The following is a 25768-nucleotide window of genomic DNA, read 5'->3' as shown; positions in this document are numbered from 1 at the left end:
TACCTATTTGGCTTCACATGTGTTAGTATTTTGAACTCTTACTGTCTGCTAGATGGTCATAGATGTCAGTTGTCATGACATACCCGTGCCAGTCTCCTGTCATCTGTTGATTTCATCAGTAGCTTCTGTATTTGAGGCCAGATCACTCATGGATGTGTGGCATAGTGTTGGGTCTAGCACTGATCCATGTTGAAATCAGTCTGATTTATACATTCTCTCACAATTCTAATATTTTCCCAAAGAAATGTCTGAAAGGTGTTTTAATCAGTTTCCTCTTTTGCTGGTATAAATGGATCCTTGAAAAACCTTTTTCTGGAAGCAGGCTTTCTTTGGGGTTTTATTGCTATTGTACAGTCTGTCTTTAATCTTCCAGTTTTTCAGGGATGGCAATCTGGCCTTTTATATTTGTCAACAAAGCAGTATCTATTCAGTAAGAATTTTTTCTAAAATGGTCTAACCTGTTACAAGATCATCCTTAAGTAACAGTGTCACTTAACTCAGAAATCGGTGTAGAAAATATCTCTGTTTTGCTGTCAACTTGAGGCCAGGAAGGAATGTGACAAGATAGGGAGGACCAGCTGCCCTGGTATAGAATAGGAGAGAGGTTAAAGAGGGGAAGAAACTTTGAGGGGATGGAGAGTGTGGTGCATTTCAGACGGTGAAACTAGGAGACTAAGCAACAGTGCAATCTACAGGGGGAAAAAAAGTAAATGTATTAAACTGCTGAAGTAAAAACAGTGCAAGTCAGGCAAGACAGTGAGACTTTCAGAATATGAATCAAAGGCCTGTACTGTTTGGGTCTGTCTTTTTTTTTAGTGGAGGGAAAAAACATGTCTTACATATTTGGACTAAGGTCCTTGTATCTGCCAGTTACAGAAAACTTCAGTTTGGTTTTGCTGCTTTCATCTGGTCCATGATGAATTGGGCTGCTAAACTTACATACCAGGTGTGGTCTGGGTTGTGGATTTTTTTGGGGTTTTTTTGTGTCTGGATTTAGAAAATTCACAGCTCTAGAATCTGGTTTAGCAAGCTCAAAGTAATGATCCAGACATGTACAAGTCTTGATACTCACACTATTTGTGTGCGTGGGAAAGATTATTGGGCTAGTGGGAAGAGCAAGGCTACATTAGATTTAACTGAAATTTCTATGCAGCTGTAACCTTGTCAAAAATGCAGAAATACTTCAAATGCAATTTGACTACTGTAGGAAAAGCAATTTCCTTACTGCTTTTTGATCTCTGTATAGATCAAGTCAGAAGAAATGGAGTTAGCACTTATGGCAGCATTACTTATTCTGTCTGATAAATTGCAGATGGAACTTGAGAAACAGGCTGACCTTCTGTACCCATCCCCCATAAATGAGGCATTCGAAATATTTTGTGAGCTGGGCTCGCTGTGCACATTGGCCTGTGAATGCTCATGAGGATGCCCTGTTGTAGCAGGTTCACACATGGCTGATGATCTTGTGGGATGTGAGAACTGCACGGAAATCAGTCAATATACTCTGAAAAAGGACACGTAAATACAATGTCCCAGAGATGCCTTGTTCTAGTTTTGACAAGATTAATAATTATGAAAAAGAAGAAAAAAAAGGACTGTGGTTCCTTTTTTTTTAGCTTAGTGAAGGTAGCCTTAACATCACTTGGAAGTTGAAGTAACACAATTGCTGAATCATTCTTATGCAACCTTCTTTAAATTAATCTGAAATATAATAAGACTTTAGGGAAATCCTTAAGGTTCCTTAATGACTTCTTTGAAAATTTATGAAGAAATGCTTCTGCTGAGCTCTGTCGTAACAGGTATCTTCTTTTATTGATGAAGCATAACCTAGTATAAATAAAATCTAATTGTCTGGTCCAGTTAATGCAGCCAATGGGTGTCAGGTGTCTGAGGGAGAAATCACACTCTGTTCCTTTTTTTGATGACTTTTCTGCAAAGTTCAAAGAACATGTTGAAAATCTGCCCTTTCATGTATTGAATTTTTAATTAATCTGGGGAATACTTAAAGCAGTAAGTGCAGCAAAGCACGTCAAATACAATAAGCTTATGGAATAGCAAAGCCCAAGTGCATTTAAAGGTGAGCAGGGTTAGTCAGAGCCATGTACTGAGGCAAGAAGTTTGTATTTATTTGTACATCAACCAAAGCAGAGGAATGTCTGTGCAGATATAGATTTTGGACTTCCTGGAGTGCTTTACTGTCCCAGCTTTCTGTCATGGACATGGTTTAAATATAGAGGTTTTTTTGCTCACTACTCACATTGATGGTTAATGTTTAGAAAAATGCTTTTATCTCTAGTATCTTGTTCTTCACAAGTACTCTTGAAAATAGTGATCACATATGCAGGTTTTCATACATCCTGGTGTACATTTCATCTTGGCTTTTCTGGTCCATGCAGCATATATATATATATGTGTGTGCTGATTTTCATTTTGATATTTGTGCAATTATTACTTATTTTTCGTTTAGATTGGTGGATTCAACTAAAAAACTTTGAAAGTTGACTTAATTTTAAAGCTGTGAAGATCTATTGCCATTTTTTTTAAACCTGTTTGCTCATCAGTAGTTTCATTTTGGGCTTTTGGACAGGTGAATGTTACCATCTTTTCAGGAAGTTTTTGATAGAGAAGATCTGAATGTTTTAAATGTTTGGAGTTTATCACCAGTGCATATTTCATGCAGGCTCTGTTTTCTTTTTAATTTGGTCAAGGCTTTGTGAAATTGGATGCTGCCTGAAAGGAACCGTACTTTATGGCTGTTTGTTGCATTAAAATATTTGTGTAAAAATGTTCACTACTGTCTAAGTACATGAATTTTCATTCTGTCTTGTATGAGAAGCTGGGAAATAAAAAATCCTGGAGTTGTGGGATTACTATTTTAGAAGGATCATTAAAGTACATTACAGAAGTTGAATTTGGAAGTTCTGGTATGCTTAAAAAAATTAAAAACTGGCATATAATAAAAATTATACATTTTGGCAGAAATTGAGATGATAAACTTGCAGGTGAATGCTGGGCAAGTTCTTCAATGTACATGAAGAAGTGAAGAATATAGCACCTTTTTACCACTGTAACCAAATGGTCAGAGTTCTACTTCTAGCTCTTGGAATAGACCTCTTCCAAGTGGCCATTGCATTTTTTTCAGAGTATATTTAGATGTACCTAGAGCACATTTCCTCAACACCATGTTCTCAGAATGCCTGCAATAATGTTTTAGTCTGGGTCCCTTACTTTATTTCCAGGCTTGTGGAGAGGAAAAATATTTGAGATTTCTATAGCTATGAATTTATAATTAGTTGTGCCTTTGTTTATTGATGAAATGCAGGCACATGAGATTGCTCATTTGTCCTGGTAAGTTAAATGTGTAAACATGTCTTTTTGTAGTGTCAGAAAAAATACTGTCTGAAAGAATTCTCTTGACACTGGAAAAGTTATTGTGTAGCGCTGTGAAACTTCCAATTTCAAGCGTCATTAGAGATGGATGATAGGTGCTAAGAGAAACTACAATTGTGTCTGCAGCTGGGACACTTAGCTTTGGGTAGAGTAGGGTGTGTTGGAGTGGCCATATTACAATGGCACTAGAGGTTAAACCAGGCTGCTATGGCTTAAGAATGTTGCTGAGGAGCTGAGTTTGGGGAAGCAGCAGCTCTCAGAGCTGGCAGCGTGCCCAGTGCAGTGGGGCTGTCAGAAGCCATCCCGGTGATGCAGCGGCAGCCGCGCAGCCCCGTGCAGGCACAGCTGTGCATGGGGTCAGCGCTGCAGCCCGGCCCTGTGCTGCCCAGCCTCATGCACAGCTGCCTTTCTCTAGGGTGTCTGGAACACGGGCTGCTCTTCCCATAGATTAAATGGCTGTGAAGGACAAATCAAAGGGCTTCAATGTATCAATTTTGGAAAGGCGCTGCAGCGTGTTCTGACACCTATACAGCCAGGCTGTAGACCCTTCTGCAAGTTTTTACTCTTAAGCCTACTTTTTTAAAATAGGACCTCAAGCAATGATGAAGAGGCTATTAACATTTTGAAACTATCACAGTTTACTACTGGATAGTTGAAAGAATAATAATTGTGTTCTAAGAAGTGTTGAACTTGGAATTTCAGAGTAGAAAAAAGGAAGTTGTGATCACTCCTTTGCTTACTTCCATAGCATATACGGCTCTCTTCTACTCACTAGTTTAATATCAGGCAATTACATCTATAATACACAATTGGTTGTTCTGGTTGCTTAGAGGGTTTAGATGTCCTTATTTTAAATTTTTTGTTTGCTTATCTTTGGCTTCAATTTTGCACTTACTATTGTTAGCTCCTAAATGTTACTTAGAGAAGTTGTGACAAATCTAACCTTCATTAGTTAGGAAGACCCAACTGGTGTTTATCAATCTTGCCTATGAAGCACATGTTGGGAAAATATTATGTAAGCTGCTCACTGTGCTAGTTGAACATTTAAATTTATTAAATAGTTCAGCAGCTGTGTATGAAATAAAATATACGTCAATGCATAAAGTACTCATTAAAATTTGAACTCTACAAGCATGTCCCTTTGTGGGAAGTTTTCTTTGACACCTTGCTATCTAAGCAATGTCTTTAGGGATCAAGGAAGAATATTTTAAAACTGTTTTCACAGTAAAAAAATAGGTGGTGGTGGTGAAAAAGATTGTGCAAGCTGAGGTTCACCAAAGGAAGCATTCTGCAAACCTTAGGGTAGCAACTGTGTCCCTCCCAGCCCCTCTGAGGTATGTCAGTAACACAGCCCAAAATCACACATCTGTTGAACAACATTCCTCTTCTGTTTCATGATTTCTGTAGTAGCTGACTTACTAGGCTGAGTAAGACAGGTTTTATTTGTTTGAGTTTTTTCTCCTCTAAATAACTGTGGGGGTAAAATTGTGGTAAAAAAAAAAAAAAGGTGTAGTAACAAATATTCTGGAAGCTTTGAAAAACTCAAAGATAGATTTTGTTTCTCAGCAAAGAAAATTATATACAGTTGAAGCTGAAATAGCCTAACTACTGGTAGAGGAAAAGCACTCAGCTTAATTTTTAATGAAGGATGTCTGTGACTTTCTGTGGATATATTTGTTAATGGGCAAAATGATCTCCATTTGCAAAATGGATTGCATATTAGTGTATCTATCTATGACAGATAAATCCTTTGGACATAGACCTGATTTCATTTTAAGTCAGATTGTAAGTTTCATAAGAAGAGACAGTGTCCTTTCACTTCTAAAAGATGTTCCTTTTAGAATTTCCTGGTAACTCACTGCGTTTTCTCTGATACATGAGTATTTGCTATCAGTGAAATTCATATTAAGATGTGACAAATGGAGATATTGGGGAGGTGTAGCAGCATTGTGAAGAGACTGGTATTGGGCTAGACCCTTTTTCATGTAAGAAAAAGAGCCTGATACTGTTGATTACAGAAAACATTAAGTTGGAAATAAATGTAAGATCATAAGAGTAAAAATTGGTGTCTTTAAAGACTGATAGGATGGTAAAGTATGAAGAAGATTGAGGAATTGAAACAAGTGACCTGAATCTGTAGAGGAAACCCCTGCCCACCCTGAGTCAAACTTGAGCCCTGCACTTGGAAGCAGAACATGGATGAACCACTGTATCCTGATTAGGAGTGTCTACACCAAGGATTTAGCAGCAAAGTGGATAAATGGATTCAAGTCAGCATGATACTGTAGCAAATAACCCGGGGAAGTCTCTGTGTTTGTAAACAATAAAAATCAGTCAGTCAGTGTCTTGTATGTCTGAGTGCAGTGAGCACTAGTGAGCTTGAGAAGCTGTCCAGCATTGGTCCAGCATTGCATTTTAAATGGATGCTGAAAATATGACTTTCAGAGAGTATCATCAGAAAATGCTGTAAGGAGTAGAGAAAGGATATTGTGCCTATTTGTTATAAACAAAAATAATTTTGCAAGATAGATTGAGTGTAGCTGTTGGTGACCAGAATCTTCCTTCAGGAGGAACAACTTATGGCTCTGCAGTTGTCTACAGCAAGGAACAAACACAGAGGACAAAGGGACAGTGGGAACCTTCAGCAGTGTGAGCAGATAGCTGCTTGCAGAATTGTCTAATGGACACTTGACTTCTGTATTCTGACCCCACAGAATACTAGAACAATTTATTTTGACTTGTCAGAAAATTTTACTCTGATGCAGAACAAAAGTGAGGTCACCCCTTAAAGGTTTTCCACCGTGAGTGACAGTGCAGGCTGCAGCATGGCTGGCAGTAGGCTGTCCTGGCAGAGACTGCATTCTTTTCCCTCTGATCAGGCAGTGTTGGCAACCTATTCTGTTAAATCAGCCATTAGGTTAAGCTAGCAAAGAAAGTTTCATTCTCTCAAGCACTCACTTTTATCAGAAGTTGCTTGTATGGACTGCAGATGTTTCCCTAAATAGCCTGTTGTTAAAGTATATTTTTTTTCTACAGAATTATTTTGGTATTTATTTCAATAGTTTTATTTGGTACAGGGAGAAACATTACAGCCACATTTAGTGTTTCTATTGTCTGTAATCTTCCCTTTCATGTTTTGGCAGATTCAAATGATAAGATCAATGTATGGTTCATGGTATGAAGTGCAGTGATTTTTGGTAGATAGTGTCAGCCAAAGTGTCCAGTGCAGTTTGAAGCCAACATATAAAGCAAAATTTTGTGTGATGTTAAGTTTACTTTGATAAACATGTTACAAGCTTTTAGAAAATTTTGTGACTGTCTTTGCAATACCTGTATCTGAATCAGCAAACACATAGTTTAATAATTTGAAACTGTAAAAATTCATTTTATGGCCATATTCTCATGTGAGTAACTGCTTTGTGTTTTTTCTTTCTTTTTTTCCCCCCAAGGTATGGGCTGAAGCCAAATGACCAAATTTTGGCAGAGGAGAAGCACAAAGAACTGTAAGCTTTTTTGTGATGATATACATGCATGTTACCTGTATACTTTTTAATATATATACATGTCTTATTGTAAAATAGCTGAAGCAAAAAGGTTAGCTTTTGCTCTTTAGTATTGTCTGCTGTAACTTGCAAAGCTTGTCTGAAGACTAATTGTTACAAAAAGAGATTTTAAAATATTTTTTCATTAATTTATTTTAAAAATTCTTTAACTGCAGTTGGTACTAATGCAATTTAAATGCACCATGTAAATGTTCATCCTAAATGCCTATGTTCATTTCTAAATTAGCTACAGATTTCTAGGATTACTTTCACATTTCTCTCTTTCAGGATAGAGATACTGGGGAATTTGTTCCATTTTGTGTTCATCTACACACTTAGATATAAAAATAACATCCCTTTTTTTCCTTACTATTTTAAACTTTAGGCTCTTGCACATAACTGTTTGTTTCCATTACTACATTAGCATTGTTTTGCATTATTTTGCATTATTTCATGATACACCAGAAGACTTATGGAGTTTATCCTCATGTAAGGTAATGTACCTGTTTCAGATGAATTCACATGCATAGCTGTCAAGTTTTCCCATATTAAATTTTGGATGTTTTTAGAAAGGTCAAAGATTTCAAAAATATATTCTGGTAACAAGGATTCAATTCCTCTGGAAAAGATTTTTTTTCCAAAAGCTTTAGTGATTTAATTACTAACCAAATGTTCCATGTTCTTTCAGAGGATGGAAAAAGACATTTAACTTGAGTTAGTACATCATGGTAATGTACCTGTGACATTAAAACTGCTTGAGCTCCAGGCAAGAGACAGGCAACATGAGTTTCCTTTGATAAACGATAAGATTGGTTTTATACAGAGCACACTCTCTAGTGGTAGAACACTTATGGACAGCATAGCTTTGATTAATCCATTAACCCATTTTAGATGCCATGAGCTACAGTGTTAAAAGTACTGCAGAAAAAATGCAGAGGGGTTAAACACAAGGTAAATTACATGCAGGTCTGTATTTTGGACAGTACAAGTTGTACTGTGTACACAAGCTTTATTTGTTCAATAGATACTGATTAAACTAAGCCTTTTGATGTGAGATATTTCATTTGAAGTACTTCTCTTTTAGCTTTTTATTATAGGTATATTGCATATTAGTTAATTGCATGCTTACTATTGATATGTTTACAGCATGGTCACTTCTTAAATGGAGGACTGAACTAATTTTATTCAAGTAGTTTTTTATGAAATTTTGTTTAATACAGAAAGTTCAGTAAAACTCAAGTTTTACATGGATCAGCTGCAACAGAAACCCTTCTTTAGTGTTTTGTTGTACACACTGCATTAGCTCCTGAGATTATTTATATGTTGGTAGGTATAATGAAAGAGGTTGAACATGCTTTTGCCACTGATCTTGTCATCTTGAATGTCACTGCATACTTGACCAGGGAAAAAAACTCCTGGAGGTCAGTGTCACGTTGTTTTCAGGAGAGACCTTTGGAACATTTCTAATGCTGTGTACTCTTCTCCTTGGCCCATGTGACCACCACAGACTGCACATCGTTGAACTTCAGAGCACTTTCAGTCCTGCAAGCTGAAGTCTCTAATTTAACTTATAGATGAGTTGTTAGGTACTTAATGAACCTTTTCTGATGTTAAATAGACTTTTGTATTTTAAAGAAATGCCAGTTCTAAGAAACATGAAAAACAACTTACTGCTAGGGTAACTGTTGCTGAAGTGATTATAAACTTATTCTTAGTACAGTGCCCTTATAATTAAGGTATTCTCCTGACCCTATTGTAATGTTTTAAAGTCAAATACAAAGTTAGTTTCTACATATTACTGTTCAGTTCCAAAATCCTCCTACTTAAAATAATTTACCTTTCAGTCTTTGAAATGTCATAAACTTTTATATTGGCTTCCTTAGTAGTAAAGAAGACTTCTTTTGGCATTCTTAATCCAAAATCCATCATGGTGATTTATCTGACTGTCAAATGTCCTTCAGTTTCTCAGAGATACTTCAGTATAGCTGTTGTTGATAAAAATGTAAATTTTGTTCAGTAATGAATTCCTTACCTCCAAAGGTAACTGAGCCTGCTACCCTGATTTGGCTTGATCCTTTAGTCCTTGTCTTAGTTATCTGGAGAGAGAAGTACAGCCACTAAGAGTGGCATTGGTTTACAGGCATGGCATCATGCTTAACTTCTATTTTAAGCACAAAAGTATGAAAGATCACCTTTTTCCCCCCCTGCTTTCAATGCACTTCAACTGTAGCGGCCTTCTAAATTTGTCTTTTCTTTTTGTGTACACTTCTTTTGTTAGCAGCAATTTATTTGCACTAAAGCTGTTAAGTTTGGGCATATATGCATTCTTTTCAGAATTTAGCTGGAAATATCTACTCCTGCCCCACCCCAATAAATTTCTGAATATACCTTATGAAGGGTGCAAGGTACTGTCCCACAGCTCAGCCTGTTTCCATTAAAATGAGCAGATTAGTTAGAGCCATCAGCACTGGTGATCAAGCCAAGCCATGCCCATGTTGTAAGGAACCAGATGAGCAACACACTTGTTTTCAGTGAGGAGTCTGCTGTTCTGCAGAGGGAATAACAAAGGTGGTGTCTTCTGTTTGCATTGGTGTTTTACAAGGGAAGTATTGAGCATTTGTGGCTCAAGGGATGTCCTGCAGATGTTTCCCACCTTCCCTAACCCAGCTAATCCCCTCAGCTCTGCGTCCTGCAGGACTGCTAGGGAAACTCGGATGTAATAAGGTGAGGCCTTAATGTTGTGTATATTTTTTTCTCCTTCTCAGAACAATAAAAAAATATAAACTCTGAGAAAAAAATATTTTTCCTGACCCTTTGTATAGTCCTTTTACAGGAGTTTCTTTTTTTAATTCTCAGAATTGGCCTGATTGGCTTTAACTGAAGGTCATATTAGCAAGTATAGACTTGTGTATGCTGTTGCCTAGGCTGATTTTTTTTTGGTTTTACTATGGTTCCACATCTAAAGTTTTTTAGGAGAATAAATTTAAGCTCGGTGCAGCCAGTGATGGGGTGTGATGGAAGTTGTTTGATATTAAAGTAGGAATATTTTAATACAGAGTTCAGCTTCACTGTGTAGAGTAAGTGTTGACAGAGGAGTTGGGATTTCTTATTAATATTTTCTTTTACTAAACTAGGGTCTGTAAGCCAAATTTTGGAAGCTCGACTAGCTTGTATGAATACAGGTGATGAAATACAGTCACTGTGAGTTTTAAAAACATTGTTTGGAGTTCAGTAGTACCACTGAGTCTGTAAGCAATGCTTCAGAACACTTGTTTTAGTGCAGCTTTGACTGACTCCTTGTTGAACAGTTTTATAAACTTGTGCTTAAGCAGTTTTGGCTGTGATGGGACACTTTGGAAAGTTAGTTGAAGGAGAGAGTAAGAAATGTGGAATCCACATTGTGTTTCTCATTTTTTAAGCTTTATTTTTCAAAGATCAAGACCATGAAGTGTGGAAGAAGATAAATAGCAGCTTTCTTTCTCTTCAGTCCATTTTTGATGTATTGGTCAGAAGGGAGAAAGCAGATGTGTTGCTCTGCTGAAATTTGACTGAGGGGAATTTGTTTAGCTGAGAGGGATTTCATTCTTACCTGCATACTTGCCATTTTTCATAGTGAAGCTGAACAAGGGAGAGAGGGACTCTTAAATTTGAGCACAGCTGTTTGGGTGACTGATGGAGTTTTGATTTACCTGTAACATCTGGCAGGAGGTGGTGTGTGCGTATTTTCTGGTTTTGCTTAGGAAATATATAGATATTTAAGTGGAAGGGTCAATCTTGAAGTCATAATAGGGATGTTTGGGGATTACAGGGGGCCTCTATTGCTTGGGAAAGAGTAGAGAAATCTACAGTAGGGGTTTAGAAGTAGTCTGGGTATGTCAGAGAGCTCAAGGATCTCAAAGGGATTAGAACCATGTCACAGGAATGTTGAGAGCAATTTCCTTGTATTTGGGGGCGGGGGGGTTACCCCGTGTTGGTGACTGTCTATCACAGTACTTCAGTACAAATCTATGGGACTCGACCAAGCACAGTGAGAGTGCAGCCGTGTGTGATGGGAAGTTCAGCTTGCAGGGAGGAGCCGTGAATTCCGGGTCACCAGCGGGATGCCGCTGTCCCCCGAACGCTTCGGGAAACAGCCGAGTGCTCTGTGCCACTAGAGGGCGCGCTTTGTCTGCGGTAGCGCTCGCAGAAATCCTTCCCTGCGTGCGGGCTTCAGGATTTGTCCTGTTGGGCTGAACTCTCTCTAAAATACCTTTGCTTTTTATCCATCCTCTTTCCCCCCCTAAGGACAAAAAAAGAGGGTAGCAAGTCGTTTGTGGAAGCAGGGGGAAGAGAGAGTAAAATATCAGAAATACGAAGCTTTAAGTCTTTTGTTGGCCTTCTCATATATGCTGACAATATATGTGATTTGTATGGATGAGGTGATATATGAATCTGTCACAGCTGTTGAGTTACTCCATATAATATGCCTCACTTGTAATTACATTTGAGTAGATTAATATATATTATGAAATATGATTTGGCAATGAATTAATGTGGAAAACTATTATGGCAGTTATTACAAGGTGCTCAGATTAATGAAAAAACCTGCTAGCTCCCACCTTTACACGACTTTATTTTAGATTCCTTCCTCATTTTTTAAAAAATCAAATATCATATTGACCTGTTTCGAGGTGGAGAGTTTTGTCTGAAAACTTCAGTAAAAGTCACTACTACTGTGCAACTGATACTTGCTTTTACAAAATCAAATATTCGAGTTTTTAGAGGGAAACTCTTAAACTTCTCTTTTTAATGAATAAAGAGTAATTTAGAATGACTAGTCTCTTAAGCTGCCACTTTTCCCCAAAGCAAATAAAATTCTGTATATATTGACTGATTGTTCCATGACATGTAATTAAGTACTTCTTTAATTAAACTTCCATTAAGTACTTAGGGATTCTGTGGAGTAAGAATCTGCATGATTTGCTGTCTATTTTTGAGAAACTTGTAAGGAATGATCTTGATGGATGGGAAGAACTCTGTACTGATCTGGAATGTTTTCTTCATCCAGTTCCTTGAGTTGTTGGCTCCCTCTGTAGAAGCTACTTTAAATTGCAGTTTAATTTCTCCCGAATTGTTTTGTCACTTCTGTGTACACACATAACAGCTTGAGTCAGATGTGGAAAAGGAATAATTTATGGTTAGCTACAGAATTTCTATGACAGATTACTCCCTCTGTGTTTTTTCCTTCCTTTTTCTGGATGTCCACCATTCATGCAATTATTTTGAATTACAGCACCAATGCAAATAAGCAGTATAGAAATCAGCTCATGAAATTCTTGGTCACAGGCAGTCCTGCATAAAATTTCTAGAAGTTAAGGTACCAAGTTATAGCAGAAATACTTTTAACTTCTTTCATGGAGCAGTCTTTACATATGCTTAAATTTAAAATAAAAAATTTCAAGTTAGTTTTAGTATATAATTTCATTTTGCATCCTGCTGTTGGAGATGTTAAATAAGTAACCTGCACAATACTTGTTCAGGGTGGTAAGCAGTTTGCATCAGTATTTTAAAACTGTATGTGTGTATCAGTACATTGTTTTAATTGAGCCTCCTGCCTCTGTTCATGTTCCTTTGTGTGTATAGTACATTGAAGCCCAACTTTGCTATGTGGCTTTAAAGGCTCTATTAGAATAGTCTCTATTGTTAAATGGCTCCTGGAAATCAGAGTCAATTCATTCTTGCATGGCACAGTGCTTATTTGATGTAAAATAGAAGAAAACTTCTGATAACAGCTATGGCTGGCAGTTAAGAGCAAGGCTTATGCTCCTCCGGGGAGCTTGGTTTTGTAGCCTGAGATGCTTATCTGAGGCTGTTGTTGGATACAAGACTTCCATGGTAGTGGGAAGGATGAGTGCTGGAGGGAGAGAGAAGGATCGTTATGAAAGCCAAAGGAGAATCCAAAATATTCGTGTATGTGACATACAAAGTGTAAAAACTGCTGCTAAAGGATTGAATCTTTATTTGTTAAAGGTTCCTAATGTCAGATTCACTGTTCTTCTGTACTCTTGCTCTAATTCACATATATTAGTTTTTCTTCTCTTACCTTCAGTAGAGGTTTTCTTGTGTCATCTGCTTTGATTACCACAGCCTTATCATAGGTGGTACAGAAGAGATCTCAAAAGATCCTTCATGGGAAAGATGTTTTCCGATATTCCAGCTCAAATTTAATTGGTTACAGAAACCCTCACAGTACTGGTTATTGAATTAAATTGATCTCTTGTAATGATTTCTTACTTTGACAGTTTGTGCAGGAGTAGGTGGACTGACATGGACCACCTATTTGGTTCCTCTGTGTAGTAAGCTAATGAGGCCAGTTTTCTTTTTGATAGTATTCCTGACAGTGATTACTGTTCCTCAGTGTGTACTAGACATATATGCTTTAAAGCAAGGAAATAACATTTTTCCTTTTGCTGCCTGTTCCTAAGCTCACCCTCCTGCACAAACTGAGCAGAGAACCCACAGCCCTGAACTGAACTCTCAGACTTGGAAGGCTCAAGTAGAGCACTTCAGCTTGCCTCTCACCCCGTGCAGAGCAAAGGCTTCACAGACCGCACCCTCCTGTCCTCCTGGGGCTCATTTCCAATAAATGCAGTTTGGGCTAAGACATGATTGTCCAGAAGATGACTTCCCTTATGATTTCTCTAGGCACTTTTCTTATTTATACAACTTGTTAAAAAATGGTGTTAATGTTTCCACAGCACTAACTCCTGGTATTGATAAAGTGTGGTGCTAATGCAGTAGTGATGGAACTGTGTGCAGTGACAGATGTATTTGAAGACCGAGTTTTGAATATGCAGAATGATTTTTTTTTCCATACTGCTGCATATTTCTGTCACTGTAGTGCTTTATTTCCAATAGAGGATGGGGTGCACTCTTTTTAGACTAAGATGCAGTCTTGTGCTACAGAACATGCAAAATCTCCTGGGATTGCTGCTTTTTAGCTCAGGTAGCTATGGTTTCTGCATCTTTACTGCATAGTTTAGCATTGGACAAGATATGTCTTGAGAGTATTAATTTTTGTTATGCAATGTAGCACTAAACGTGAGATTTTCCTAAAATTTAGAAATTATTAATTGGACCTTTTAATACCCTAGAAGATACTTTGTCTTACTGTCTTTTAGAAAGAGAATGTATTAAAGATTGCTGTGGGATGGTTTTGAGCTGTCAGACTAATTATTTAACTTAAAGCTGCAAGTTACACAGCAAAAACTGCATATTCTGAAACAGAGTGAGAATTTAACATGGGATTTTTATTCTATTCTCTTATTGTATTTCTTACATGTATTCTGCTTGCAGTCCTCTAGACACAGCACCAGAATCAGAATAAAAGCTAATGCTCACCCAACCATTTTGTGGAATTATATTAATTTTATTGCCTTATGTATACAGTGTGTGAAGGAGAGCCTTCAGATAATCTTCTGTTGCAGATCCTGTTTTAATTCTGATTTTGTTCTGATTTTAATGACATAACACCAAAGCTGTTGAAGTGGAGGCGCTGTTGGAAAGCCCCGGCAAAGGGTGCGGTCAGTGCTGGGAGTGCCGCCAGCTGAGGGGGTGCTTTGAGCAGCAGCCACCTCGCTGGCGGCTCTTTGAAACCTGTTGTAAAAGGTGTAAAATGTCTAAAGCTTTTAACCACTTGAAAGGACTTGACAGTGCACTGTTATCTTTTTGCTTAAACACTTCTAAGCCTGAGGTGAGGGGGCTTACTGCTTTACTGAGGCTCCCTAAAACCAGTGGAGGTAAGAAATGCAAATTTCCTGTGCATGCAGTTTGAGCTTGAGATGAGATACACCTGAGCGAGGTGGGGCTTGGGAGGGCTTTTTGTGTCATTCAGACCACAAACATCATTCATGTTCAGATTGCTGTGTTAACTGGTTAAGTGAAATTGCAAAACCCGGAATAAGAGTGTAATCATCTCTTCTCTAAGCTCAGTTTTGATTTTGTTCTGGTTTTTAATGTGTTGCTGGTATGATTATCTAAAAGTCAATGGTCAATGCCAAAGAAAATAAAAATGTTCATTATTTAATTCTTAGTAATTTTTTTATGATCCTGAGAATAGATGGAGAATTTAAACTTCCAATATTTTTTGCATTTTAGTGACCAAAAAAATTACTGTAACAGAAAATACACTAAAACTGAATTTCCAAATGCAGGCACATTTAATTTGATTTTTGAGTAGCCTGAGGCTTTTGTGAACTCTTAGGATTTTAAGACTAGAATTTATTTATTGGTGGCACTTGTGTTTGCCTGCTCTGTTTACATCAATAAAGTATGTGTATTTATTGCATATTATTTTTTCATAATTCCATAAGAGACATAGTTAGGATATAATTCCAGAATTTTTCCTAAATAATCAGGTAATGAGCTTTATTGTTGTGACATTTGTGTGCAATTTATAACATGGTATAAATTCTTCCTGTGCTGGGACTTCAATTTTCTCACTTAAAATCTTTTTTAAGTGAAGCTCTTAAGAATTGACTTGCCAGAGAATGGCCACCGATGTCCTGCTTTTTACCCTGTTATAAAAATGGCAGAATTGCATCAGATGTTCCATTTCCAAAGCAGTTAATGCAGTATCACTCTCTTTGCTAATTTGGCTCTAAAAGTATCCTCATTTAGAGATGTAATCACCACAAATAAAATGTAAAATAAAGTGTAGGGTTTGTTAGCAACTGAGAGAACAATAAGTCTCTATTGCCCATTCAGTCTTTTCTGAGTTAAGCTTAGCCCCAAGAGTACCAATTAGTGCTCAGAATAGTGAATTCTGCTATTTTAAAGGTGGTCATCTATCAGAGCAGATTAAATGGCTTGTGTGAAAATAATTTAGTAGCTGCCCATTAATTGCCTTTCCTTTCATAGAATTGTAGAAAGAGACCTCAAGAGATCATTTAGTTTCAATCCCCCAATCCAACTAGAGATGCATCTTTGTCATTCCTGGCAGATATTTGTCTAGCTGTCTCCAAGGGTCTTTGGAAATAGTAAGATGTCATGTGGAGACAGTGCAATCTTACTACATTACTTGTAATGGTGTGCTCCTTCATTCCCACTGAAAAGTTTGTTTGCAGGATGGAACAGAGAGCTATTGCCCATAACAGTGAAGAGGGAGTTGGATGGATTACAGGGTGCACAGGAATTGCCATGGGGGTAAAAAGGCAGTGGTTCTAAGCAGGGGAGCCAGGACAGCGTAGGACAAGGCTGTGTACAAAGAGAACATGAACATATGTTTTGGCTAGGGTAAGGTTCTGTGCACCCATGCATCCCAATAGGCAAAAACATAGAGCAGAGTAGCCTGCAGTGTGAGGAAAATATTGAGAATCTAGCCATTTTAGTAGTGTGATGGAAGAGGTTGCATAAAGTTGAGCATCTGTTTTAATCAGGACAGCTGGAAGCCTCTGCTTAGCAGTCTTAAGGATATGTGTTTGGTATGGATGTTCAGTTTTGCATTTGCAGAGAGATATGTTTGTTTTGCTTTCCTCCTGCTCATGAATAGTATTGAAGACTTGCCAGGAAATATTGCTGATCTACATACTTATATAGTTCAATAATCATTATCTCATGTAATTGTCTCTCAGACATCTAAATTGATTTGTTCTTGAAGCTTTGTACCAGATAAGATTGTAATTTTATGGATTTGTGGCCAAAGCAAACGGAATGTAGCTGGCTCTAAATTGCATGGGAAACTTGCTGCACATTCAGGAGCTGTGTGCCCGAAGGATGGAGCCATCTGCTTATTCTGAAGGGGGTCTCCTGCCCTGATGCTGTTGTGGCTGTATGATCAGATGACCTTGTTTACTAGAAGTGGAAACAGCAACTGACACACACTGCAGCTTCTGTCCCCAACCAGCAATCACAGATGGAGTGCAGCTGCTGCAAGGGATTCAGTGCTACCTTCTGGTCACATGAGTCAGCCGGTGCAGTTGCAGCTGCAGCTGCCAGTGTCTCTGCTGAGCAGCTGAAACACACAGACCTTACACAGGCGAGTGCAGGGGTGGGAGGTGATGGACACAAACTGCCTGTGCCACTTGAGCATCTGAACCACCCTGCACCCAGTATGTCAGTCCTGGCCTGATCTTGTCTCTTTAACTGATGACACGGTTCTGGTTGTGAGGGGAGTGGCAAGAGAGCTACAGACGGTGGCAATATAATGGCATTACTTAATTTCAATTTCTTATTTATAATCTCTGTGTAAAACACCCTGAAGACACATATGTTCTCCTGTCTTGCTTGTCCTCAATGTAATTCAGGTCCAATACTGGACTATCAAAGATTGGAGGGCAGAATCAGAGTCTTTTGCTATGGGGAAAAAATATTTGGGGAAATTCAGTATTAGCACAAAAATATGTTGGGTGCTTTAAGTTGAAATTGAGTATTTAAACAGGCTATGCAACTCCAGCAGCTAACACTGTGATTTTAAACTTTAGTGACAAATTTTCTCACAGATTTGTTGAAAGCTTCTGAACTAACTTTAAGAACTTTTCTAAAAGTAGGCGATCTCTTGAGCTAACATTTCTAGCACTCAACAACAGTGATATATCAGTCTGCATGCATCAGTGAATAAGCCTACCAATTTCCATCTGTTGACAGTCCTGCACAGATTTCTTGAATTCTAAGAAAAAAATGTTGGGTTAGAATTCCAGCAGCAGTTATGAGAATGTTTAGAAACAAACAGTAGCTTTGTTAAAACTTTGCAGTGTGAATATCCCACTTCACAATGAAGGGAAGATCATTTCATCATAGTTGTCCAAATACACAGTGTTATTGGTTGATACATTTTGTGGGAATCCTTCCTAAGCTGGAAGGATGTGCCTGTGTCAAGGGTTGGGCACTGAACTATTAAACTTTGTGACTGTTTATTTACTGTCTACTCTGAGAAAAACGCTCTGAAAATATCTTTAAAACCAGTACTTTATTTCTGTTGCTTGGTTATTTCAGTTAGCAATTACTGTGCAACAGCCTTTTCCCCTTTATTGTTTTATGGGGTTTCCTTTGGCTCTGCCACAGGTGCTTACCATGAGTAAAGGTTACCTACCACTCTGCTACTGAAAATATAAAATACTTGTTTTTCTGAGGAAATGGGATATCAAGCAAGTGAATAGAAGGGAAAATCTTAATATGAATAAAAAAACTGGAGGGAGGGACAAGCAGATGTACGATACACAGGGTACCATTGTTCAAATTTTTTTTTTGTGGAAATTTCCAGGTTTATCTTTTTGTTTGGGTCTTTAATTTTAAAGTATATACTGAGAAGACACTGAATAATTTTCTGCCTAAAAAGCAATAAGGAGCAGCCTAGTTCAGGTAAAAGTATTTTCAACTTTCAGTGAACATATTAGAAGGTTTCAGTATCAGAATACACTTGAATTACAGATGTTGCAATATTTATAACTTGCACAGTGTTATATCTGTTGCTTTTTCAGTATTTTTTCCCCAGTTATTTGTATGTGCACTTGCTCTTTTCAAACTCTTTGCTAGTACTGCATTTCCTACCAAGACCCCTGTATTCTCTGCATGCTGGCTGCTCAAAAAACTGTGATTCGAAGTGGCAGTACCCTGCTTACCTGTTTTGAGGTTGCTTCATGCTAAATGTTATGAGTGATGAATATCTCAAAGGTAAAATACTGCCACTGGATGGTGCTATTGTTATGTTATTTAACTTTCTGTGATAATGTAGATGGCATGAAATCTCCACCCCTGTCCCCCTGAAAGATTTTGTGAGGATCTGCTGCAACAAAGTCCTATGTATAGAGATCACCAGTAGTAAAATAGTCATCCTGTACCTTCATGAAGGCTGGGCAAAGGTAATTCTGTCTGCTGTGATCTGTATTTGAGCTTAGCAGATGAGTGTTTAAAACAAGTTTGGATGACAGCCTGCCTTTGCTAATACAGTTGTTAGTAAGGAAGGTGATGTTCTTGAGGAATGGGATACATTTAAGCCAATCAGCTGTGTGAAATCTGCATATTCATAATACATCTAATTATCCAGAAAGAGATGCTGAGTTACTGAAATTGTCACTTTGAACGGTTTCCTAACGAGGGGACTGTCTTTTAAAACGGCAGGGGTTACATAGTTAGCTACCTATTACATTACAAAAAAAAAAGTTTTGACTGTTTTATGCAAATATACTGCATTACCTTGTATAAATGAGAAGGTAAATCAGCTTTTGAAAGCCCTTCATGTTTTTTTGAGGGTGGAGAAAATGAATTCTTCTTACAAATTTGCATTTCAAGAAGTAAATAACTACTTGAAAAGGTGTGCTTTCTTTTAAAGATTGCAGTTTGATAAGCTAGAGATTTGAGTGTTAAAATGGCTTTATAAATTTTTGAAATTCATCTTTGTAAATACTATGAACAATTGAAAACATACTCCAATTTTCTTATAAGCTGCCTTAAAAATGTTTTTGTTTTTGGTGCTTGCTTTCTCTTTCCCTTCCATTTTCATTCACATATTTTGATCTGTCTGGAGCGATTGTGGTAAATTTTTTAGAGCCCTGCGAGAGGAGAGGAAGGGAAAGAAAGTCCCTAGAACCTAAGAAAACTATTGGTGTTGTCAGTCTTGACTTCAGAAGAAATTATGAGATTTGGCAAGACATCTTCTTGTGTATTTATGGCCTGTCTCTTTTACCAATTGAGCTATTCTGTGTCTGTCTCTAATAACTCCTAAGCTCAGGGGGCAATATCAGAACCATGTTTGACAGGGGAGAGAAAATGTGTAGGATAAGAAGTTACTGAAGGTCTCCAGCGAGTTCGGGGCTTGATAAAGAAGGGAGTTGCATGTAGGGAAAGGGGGGTGGAACACAGACATTTTTACCTGCAGCAGGATCAGGCCTGATGGACTGGAACAGCCAATGTAAACCTCGGTGCAGGGAACCACAAATCAGCGGGTCCTCCCCTTCCACCAGCCGGGCAGCTGGGCTGGAGGAGGTGGGGAGAAGAATGAGGGTGGGACGGTTCTTTGAAGGGACTTCAAGAGCATGGCAGAGGAGTAAGGCTGTTGATATAGCAAATATACAATATGCATTGTTAAGAAACCAGGCTTCTTTATTAGAAGCATTTTACTTTCAGCAGGTATATTAAGAGGCTGCTCCTTGGATATGTTCATTAATTGCTGAAATCAGAAGCTGTATGCTTGCTCAGTCTGCACCTGAAAGACCTTAGTTTGTTTATGCTACATCTGTCCTGGAGTTTTAGTTTTCCTTTTATTACTTGAATTCTCAAATATGAGAGTAGCTAGCTTTTTTCTTTCCTTTTAAAAATTTGCTTTTTAAAAACAAACAGCCTGTCCCAAAGTCTCTATTTTAACAGGCATAGATTTCAGTCTTCTTTTTCTGATGTAATTTTTTCATATGATTTATGTTAACTTTTCTCCTTTCTGTTGCAACCCATCAGCTCTTTTACTGTGTTTACTTTTACTTGCTGTTGTAGAAGTTAGCCCTATCTAGCACAGACATAGTCAATGGCAACTTAAACTTTTGAGGTAACAGTGGGTGTATAATCATATGAGGTAATGTGTCTTAAATTCTCAAAGAGAAGGCAATTCTCTTCCTGGAGCTCTTATCAAGAACAAGGTTGGGATAAGACAGGATGGAATTAGACTGTGAGGAGCTGGCTTGAAGTGTTGACAGATTATTTCTGAGAGAAGTCCGGGAAGAAATTCAGAGGCTTAGTAGCCTCTGCAGTAATGTTGGGTCTCAGTGGAGACTCCTGGGGCCAGGAGGGGTTTGAGAGAAGATGTGGAGAATCCCTGCTGGAAGCTGAAGTGCAGGAGTTTACAAGGAATTGACCAACATACTTTGGAGCTTCATGTGAAAGTTTTTTATGACAGAGATAAGTGGTATTGATCTCATATTTGGAGTGTCTGTTGGGCTGAAGGTTGTACTCCTTGAAGCAGATAAATGTTGTGGTGGTAAAGGTTGAAAAGAGATGTGAAGTAAGTGACTAAGTCTGTCTGGGACATTATTTCAAAAAATATGAATAATGGACCCATTCCTCTTGCATCGAGGGTTCAGAAGAGATATAATTCTAGTTGAAAATCCCCTTCATTTTGTTTAAATAGTTTAATATAATATGTAACTCTTTCCACTTGATATGAGCAAATGGGAAGTTAGATCTTGGGTTTTTTTGCCCTTTTTTTTTTAATTTCCACTTGGCTGAAGTTTTTAAAAATTGCTTAGCGGTGAAAAGGACCTAAAATGCTTGAAAGTGATGATCTTGGTCAATGATAATCTTATTCTATGTACATGGACCTGTAAGCTGGATGGACTTCTTTTAGTGTGATATATTTTTGTTTCTTCATCTCTTGAATACCTGAAGCTGATGTGTTTAAGAAAGAAAAAATGGGAAAATTACCTTTGCTTTCTTCTTTGTGTCCCTCCTCCTGGGACAAACTGAGATCATCTGCAAGATCAAATACCTGCAAGAATCTGTGTTCTTGTAATTGAAAACTGGAAGTCTTCTGTGGATATTTATTGGACAATGTCATGTCTCTGTGAGGTATTAAAGGAATTTGATTAATGCCTTTTATGATTTTATTGATCATGCTTTATATCACAATTTTTGTAAGTCACTATAAAATAATGTTACTTAACGGTGGGGAAAAAACCTCACATTATTCCCCCTCTAGGTTTTCTCAAATTCTTTTTTTTTTACTGTAGGCTCAAAAATGATCAGCCATACAAAAAAGTGTCAATAAACTGGGATGAAATTTCTGAATCACTGTAGCTAGGTATGTGATTCCAGATACACCTCAGTTTTTCAGGTTTTTTTTCCTTGACTATTTGGTCTGCCTGTGGGAGGGTCATTATGTTCTATTATGTGACTGCTGCTATGCTGTCCAGCTTCTGTATGAAGTAGTGAAACAGAATGATCCCTTGTTTGAAGGAATGTGAAATCCAAGGTACATTCCCACATGGAGTTCTCATGTTCAGTGTGTCATAGGTCTGCCTCACTTAAATTCTTCTTACTAGAGATTCATTTTCTGAGTGTAATGAAGTAACACATCACAAACTCATGTTTTAGTCAGTGTGACTGTGAATATAGATAGGGTGTTCAACATCAAGATGCAGTAGTAACATGTCTTTTTTAAAATTTTTAATGTACAGTAGTTGTGATAGATTTTGTAAAACAGATATTGTCCGAGAGCATCCAGCTTCATTTGATAAAGACAATTCTTTAAAGATACCATCTGAACAGGATCCAGCATCTTTGTAGTGTAAATTCAGAGATCTTCACTGATTATTGGAAGTCCCTTCTCCAACTTTTTTCCAGTTATCTATTTATTTCAGCTTTTCTTTCCCAACCATAATTTTTCCAACCTCTTATATAAAAGAAGTTAGAACTCAGGGTTACACATTAGTGCCCTGTGTCACCTCTTGCATCTTGGGATGCTATTCTAACACTCTGCCTTGCAAAAGTAAGAATCCTTAATAGATGCATTTTAAGGAGAGTGAAAACTGGCCTCTTATAATGCTCCTCTGTTTTGTTTTTCTAAATAATATATCCTGTTTTCTTCTTCATCTGTTATCCATATAGCAGATGTGTTAAATCTGTAAGCTGGTTTTCATTTGTTACCTTGTTGTTCCACTCTTTCTGAAAGATGGAATTGCTGGAGTTGTCCTGTTTCAGTTGTGCTGTGACTGGTCCTGTCTGGGGGAGCTCTGTCTTTCACTGTGTGCAGACACGTGCACAAGTAAAGGAGGAGGGTGGAAATCTTGGCGTTCTCCCAGGAACAGCTTGCCTCTTGTGCCTTAAAAACTTCAGCGTTAGGGATGTTGTCCCAGACTTGACAACAGCCTTGATAGGGAGAAAATGCAGACTGTTGGAGAGTGGTTTTTAATGTAAAAGAGAAGCTAACCAAGATGAAACCAGTCTGGAAGTTTAAGGCATGCAAACTGATCTAAGATGAAGCATGCTGAAATTGGTAAGCTGGTTGGATAAAGGAATGACAATCCTGCAAGGACCATCTTGACAGTTAATGATATGAATTATTTTTCCTTGTTAAGTCCTTAATAAACTGAGGTAGGAGAAGACATACGCAGATGTTAAATTTTGCATTAAACACCCAAAGATGCAATGAGAAGGAACAGAGTAGGGACATTTCTCCTATTACGTCAGGACTTGTCTCTGAGTACTTGGCGTTATTTAAAACAACTTTGTTGAATTGGATGAACTTTGATCCTAATGAAGAACATTTGATTGAATTAAGTGCAGACTTCAACTGGTATTTATCTTGAAGAATTGTTTGCAAGTGTTAAATGTTTATCTAAACTATATAAAATTAGTGCATTTAGTGTATTATAGGTTAATATGCACATTTCTGTTAGCTAGGATGTGTATGTTTACTGCTTTCCAAATTGTGCTTGATGTTTCAGTTTCTCCTAGCAGAACGAAGAATTCATTTGGACTTGCTCTTTCTTCCTGCTCTCTCATCATGCAAATATGGGTTTGGAATGAGGTGGTACAGGCTTCATCTTCAAGGATACAAAGCAGTGTTAGCCTCATTCTTTCTGGTGCTGATAGAGTGGAAGTAATTTGCCCCAAGTACCCTACCTTGGGGGCAGACACTCTGCTTTAACCTTACCTCCTCTGTGGACTTTGCAGTGGAAAAGTGAGATTATGGCTGGTTTTGGGAGATGAGGGGAAGTATCATGATTGTCTGATGTATAATGCTATGGGTTACTACAGTTCTGGAAATCAGACTTGGAAGGCTGCTTTTGTTTGTTTTTGAAGTAGACTGTAGGTTATCTCAGTCAGTGTTAATACATAAATGAAGGATGCTTAATTAAGCTGACTCACTGGAATTACATGCAGGAATACCAGTTGGGAAGATGGATGTTATGTATAATCCTAAAAACATGGCAGGGAATTAGCCTTTGAGGAAAAGACCTTTAGCTAATCTGGGTTCTGTCTGGACAGATTGAACTAATGTGTTGTGTAGGTGCCTTGATATTAGCGTCTGGTTTGGATTTCCTCTTCTTCTGAATTGATTTTTTCGTCTGTCCCCACCTATTTCACTTAACTTGCCATTGCAGAGTGATCTGTGAGGACGTAAACTGAATTCTTTTTGGACAAAACAAAATAGCTAGAATGTTCCAGGAGCAGGCCTTACCTGCCTCAGCTGCTGTGAACTCAGGCTGTGGGAGCAGACGAGCTAGTGTGACAGCTGCCCTGAAATACTTGTGCAATGCATGGCTACTTCTGAGGCCAGCTAATTGTCTGGCTCCATCATGGCTCCACATATAGGAGCTTGAAATGAGTTCTAGATCTAGGACTTGTTGGGGCAATCCACAAGCTATCTGCATGCTTATATTTGCATTGTTAAACCTTGCAAATGTGGGGCTGCTGCTGCCGAGCTCATAGCTGTTAATGCATTTGAAGCTTTTATCTTATTTGAAGAAAAAAATAAGTGAAGACATGGCGGAGGAGTTCACACTGTTCTGGGAAAAGAATAGCCACTAATGTTGGATTTAAAGAAAAGACAGAGGTCAGGACTGGACTGGAATGCATGTACTGGCTGTTAATAATGCTTGTTTGTTAGCTTAGGGATGTCTTCATACAGTTAAGATTTTATGAAAAGTTGGCTCTTCAGGAACTGAATTTGGAGTAGTAATAGTTTGAGGCTCCTCTTTTTGCAGTTCAAGTTCTGCATTTAGGCTTAGCACAAACTGTTTTAATAGAGACTTTAACATCACTGCAGGATTTTTAGGTCTAATTTCTATTTTTAATTTCAGTTGCAATACTAAGATGTCAGAGTAATTGCTGCTTGAAAAATCAATTAAGTAAAACAAAGTTCACAGATATTAAATAGCAATAGAACATAGAAAAAATTGTTGGGAGTAGCAAAAGAAAGACATGGAATAGTTGTGCTTTTGCACCACCTGGGTAGTGAGTGATATAAGCAGCATTGTTGGGGAGTTGCCACCTCTGACTCTTGACGTGAGAGAAATTGGTTTGAGTTTTGACAGAAGGGAGGAGGAATTTGATAGATGATGCATCTACTGTCCTCTCTGAGGTTTACTTTTTATTTTCATGTTCTTGTTATTTGCTTTGAAGCCTGTTAAATCATCTTCAGTTTTCTTGAACTGTTAGAGTACTAAGCTGTTTCTTTGGGATTGGTTTTGTGACTTTGGTTTTGAGGTTAAACTTGAGCATCTAGACTGAGGCTTGATTCTCTAATGTATAGGATTTGATTTTTTTTGATGACTGTTCCTCAGCCTGTAATAGTTTTGGGTTTTTTCTATGTCTACCAGATCTTGAGTATCAGTGAACTAGGATTTCTGGATAGTGTTGTTATTCTATCACTGGTGACTGAGAGAGAGAGAGAAATCAGTTCTATTCTTAAACTTCTGGAAAATGTACCAGTGTGTCTCAAATTGTCAGTAGACCAGGCATGAAAAAAATGACTGACTTCTGGGGATGAGAGAGGCTGGACAGTACAGACAGTACCTTTGGGTCACTGTGGTGAAGTCAGCACTTTGACCTTTTATGTGCTGCTCATGTGCTAAGTTTCAAAGGTTTGGAGGTAGAGGCTTGTGTCTTCTTGTTGGTTTGTTTAGGGTTTTTTTCCTAAACTTTATAGCTGAGCATTCTTAACTTGTTTGAATTCCTATCATAGTCATGGTGTGGTCGTTGTAAAATTCATTTGTTAGCCTTTCAGAGGAAAGATGTGCATGCTTATTGTAAATTACATGCATCAAATTGATTTGAAATTGGACCATTAGTTACATTGATTTAAAGTGCCAGAAAATTGATCTAAATTTCATAATTTAAGAATGGAACTAGTTTCTCTTACTTACATGAGG

General features: G+C 37.9%; 1 protein-coding gene across 2 annotated transcripts in view; it reads left to right on the top strand.

The window, feature by feature from the left end:
- The window catches only part of ADK (adenosine kinase), a 266599-nt gene that overhangs the window by 27167 nt on the left and 213664 nt on the right, over window positions 1-25768 (top strand). For both annotated transcript variants that reach the window (XM_058810115.1, XM_058810117.1), the window contains exon 3: window positions 6840-6893. In XM_058810115.1, coding sequence (XP_058666098.1) covers window positions 6840-6893 — 54 coding nt within the window. The remainder of the gene's footprint in view (window positions 1-6839; window positions 6894-25768) is intronic.

This window comes from Ammospiza caudacuta, chromosome 9 (genome assembly GCF_027887145.1).
Source record: "Ammospiza caudacuta isolate bAmmCau1 chromosome 9, bAmmCau1.pri, whole genome shotgun sequence".
Classification (NCBI taxonomy): Eukaryota; Metazoa; Chordata; class Aves; order Passeriformes; family Passerellidae; genus Ammospiza; species Ammospiza caudacuta.
The sequence above is the reverse complement of the archived record's forward strand: the minus strand, read 5'-3'. Positions and strand labels throughout refer to the sequence as shown.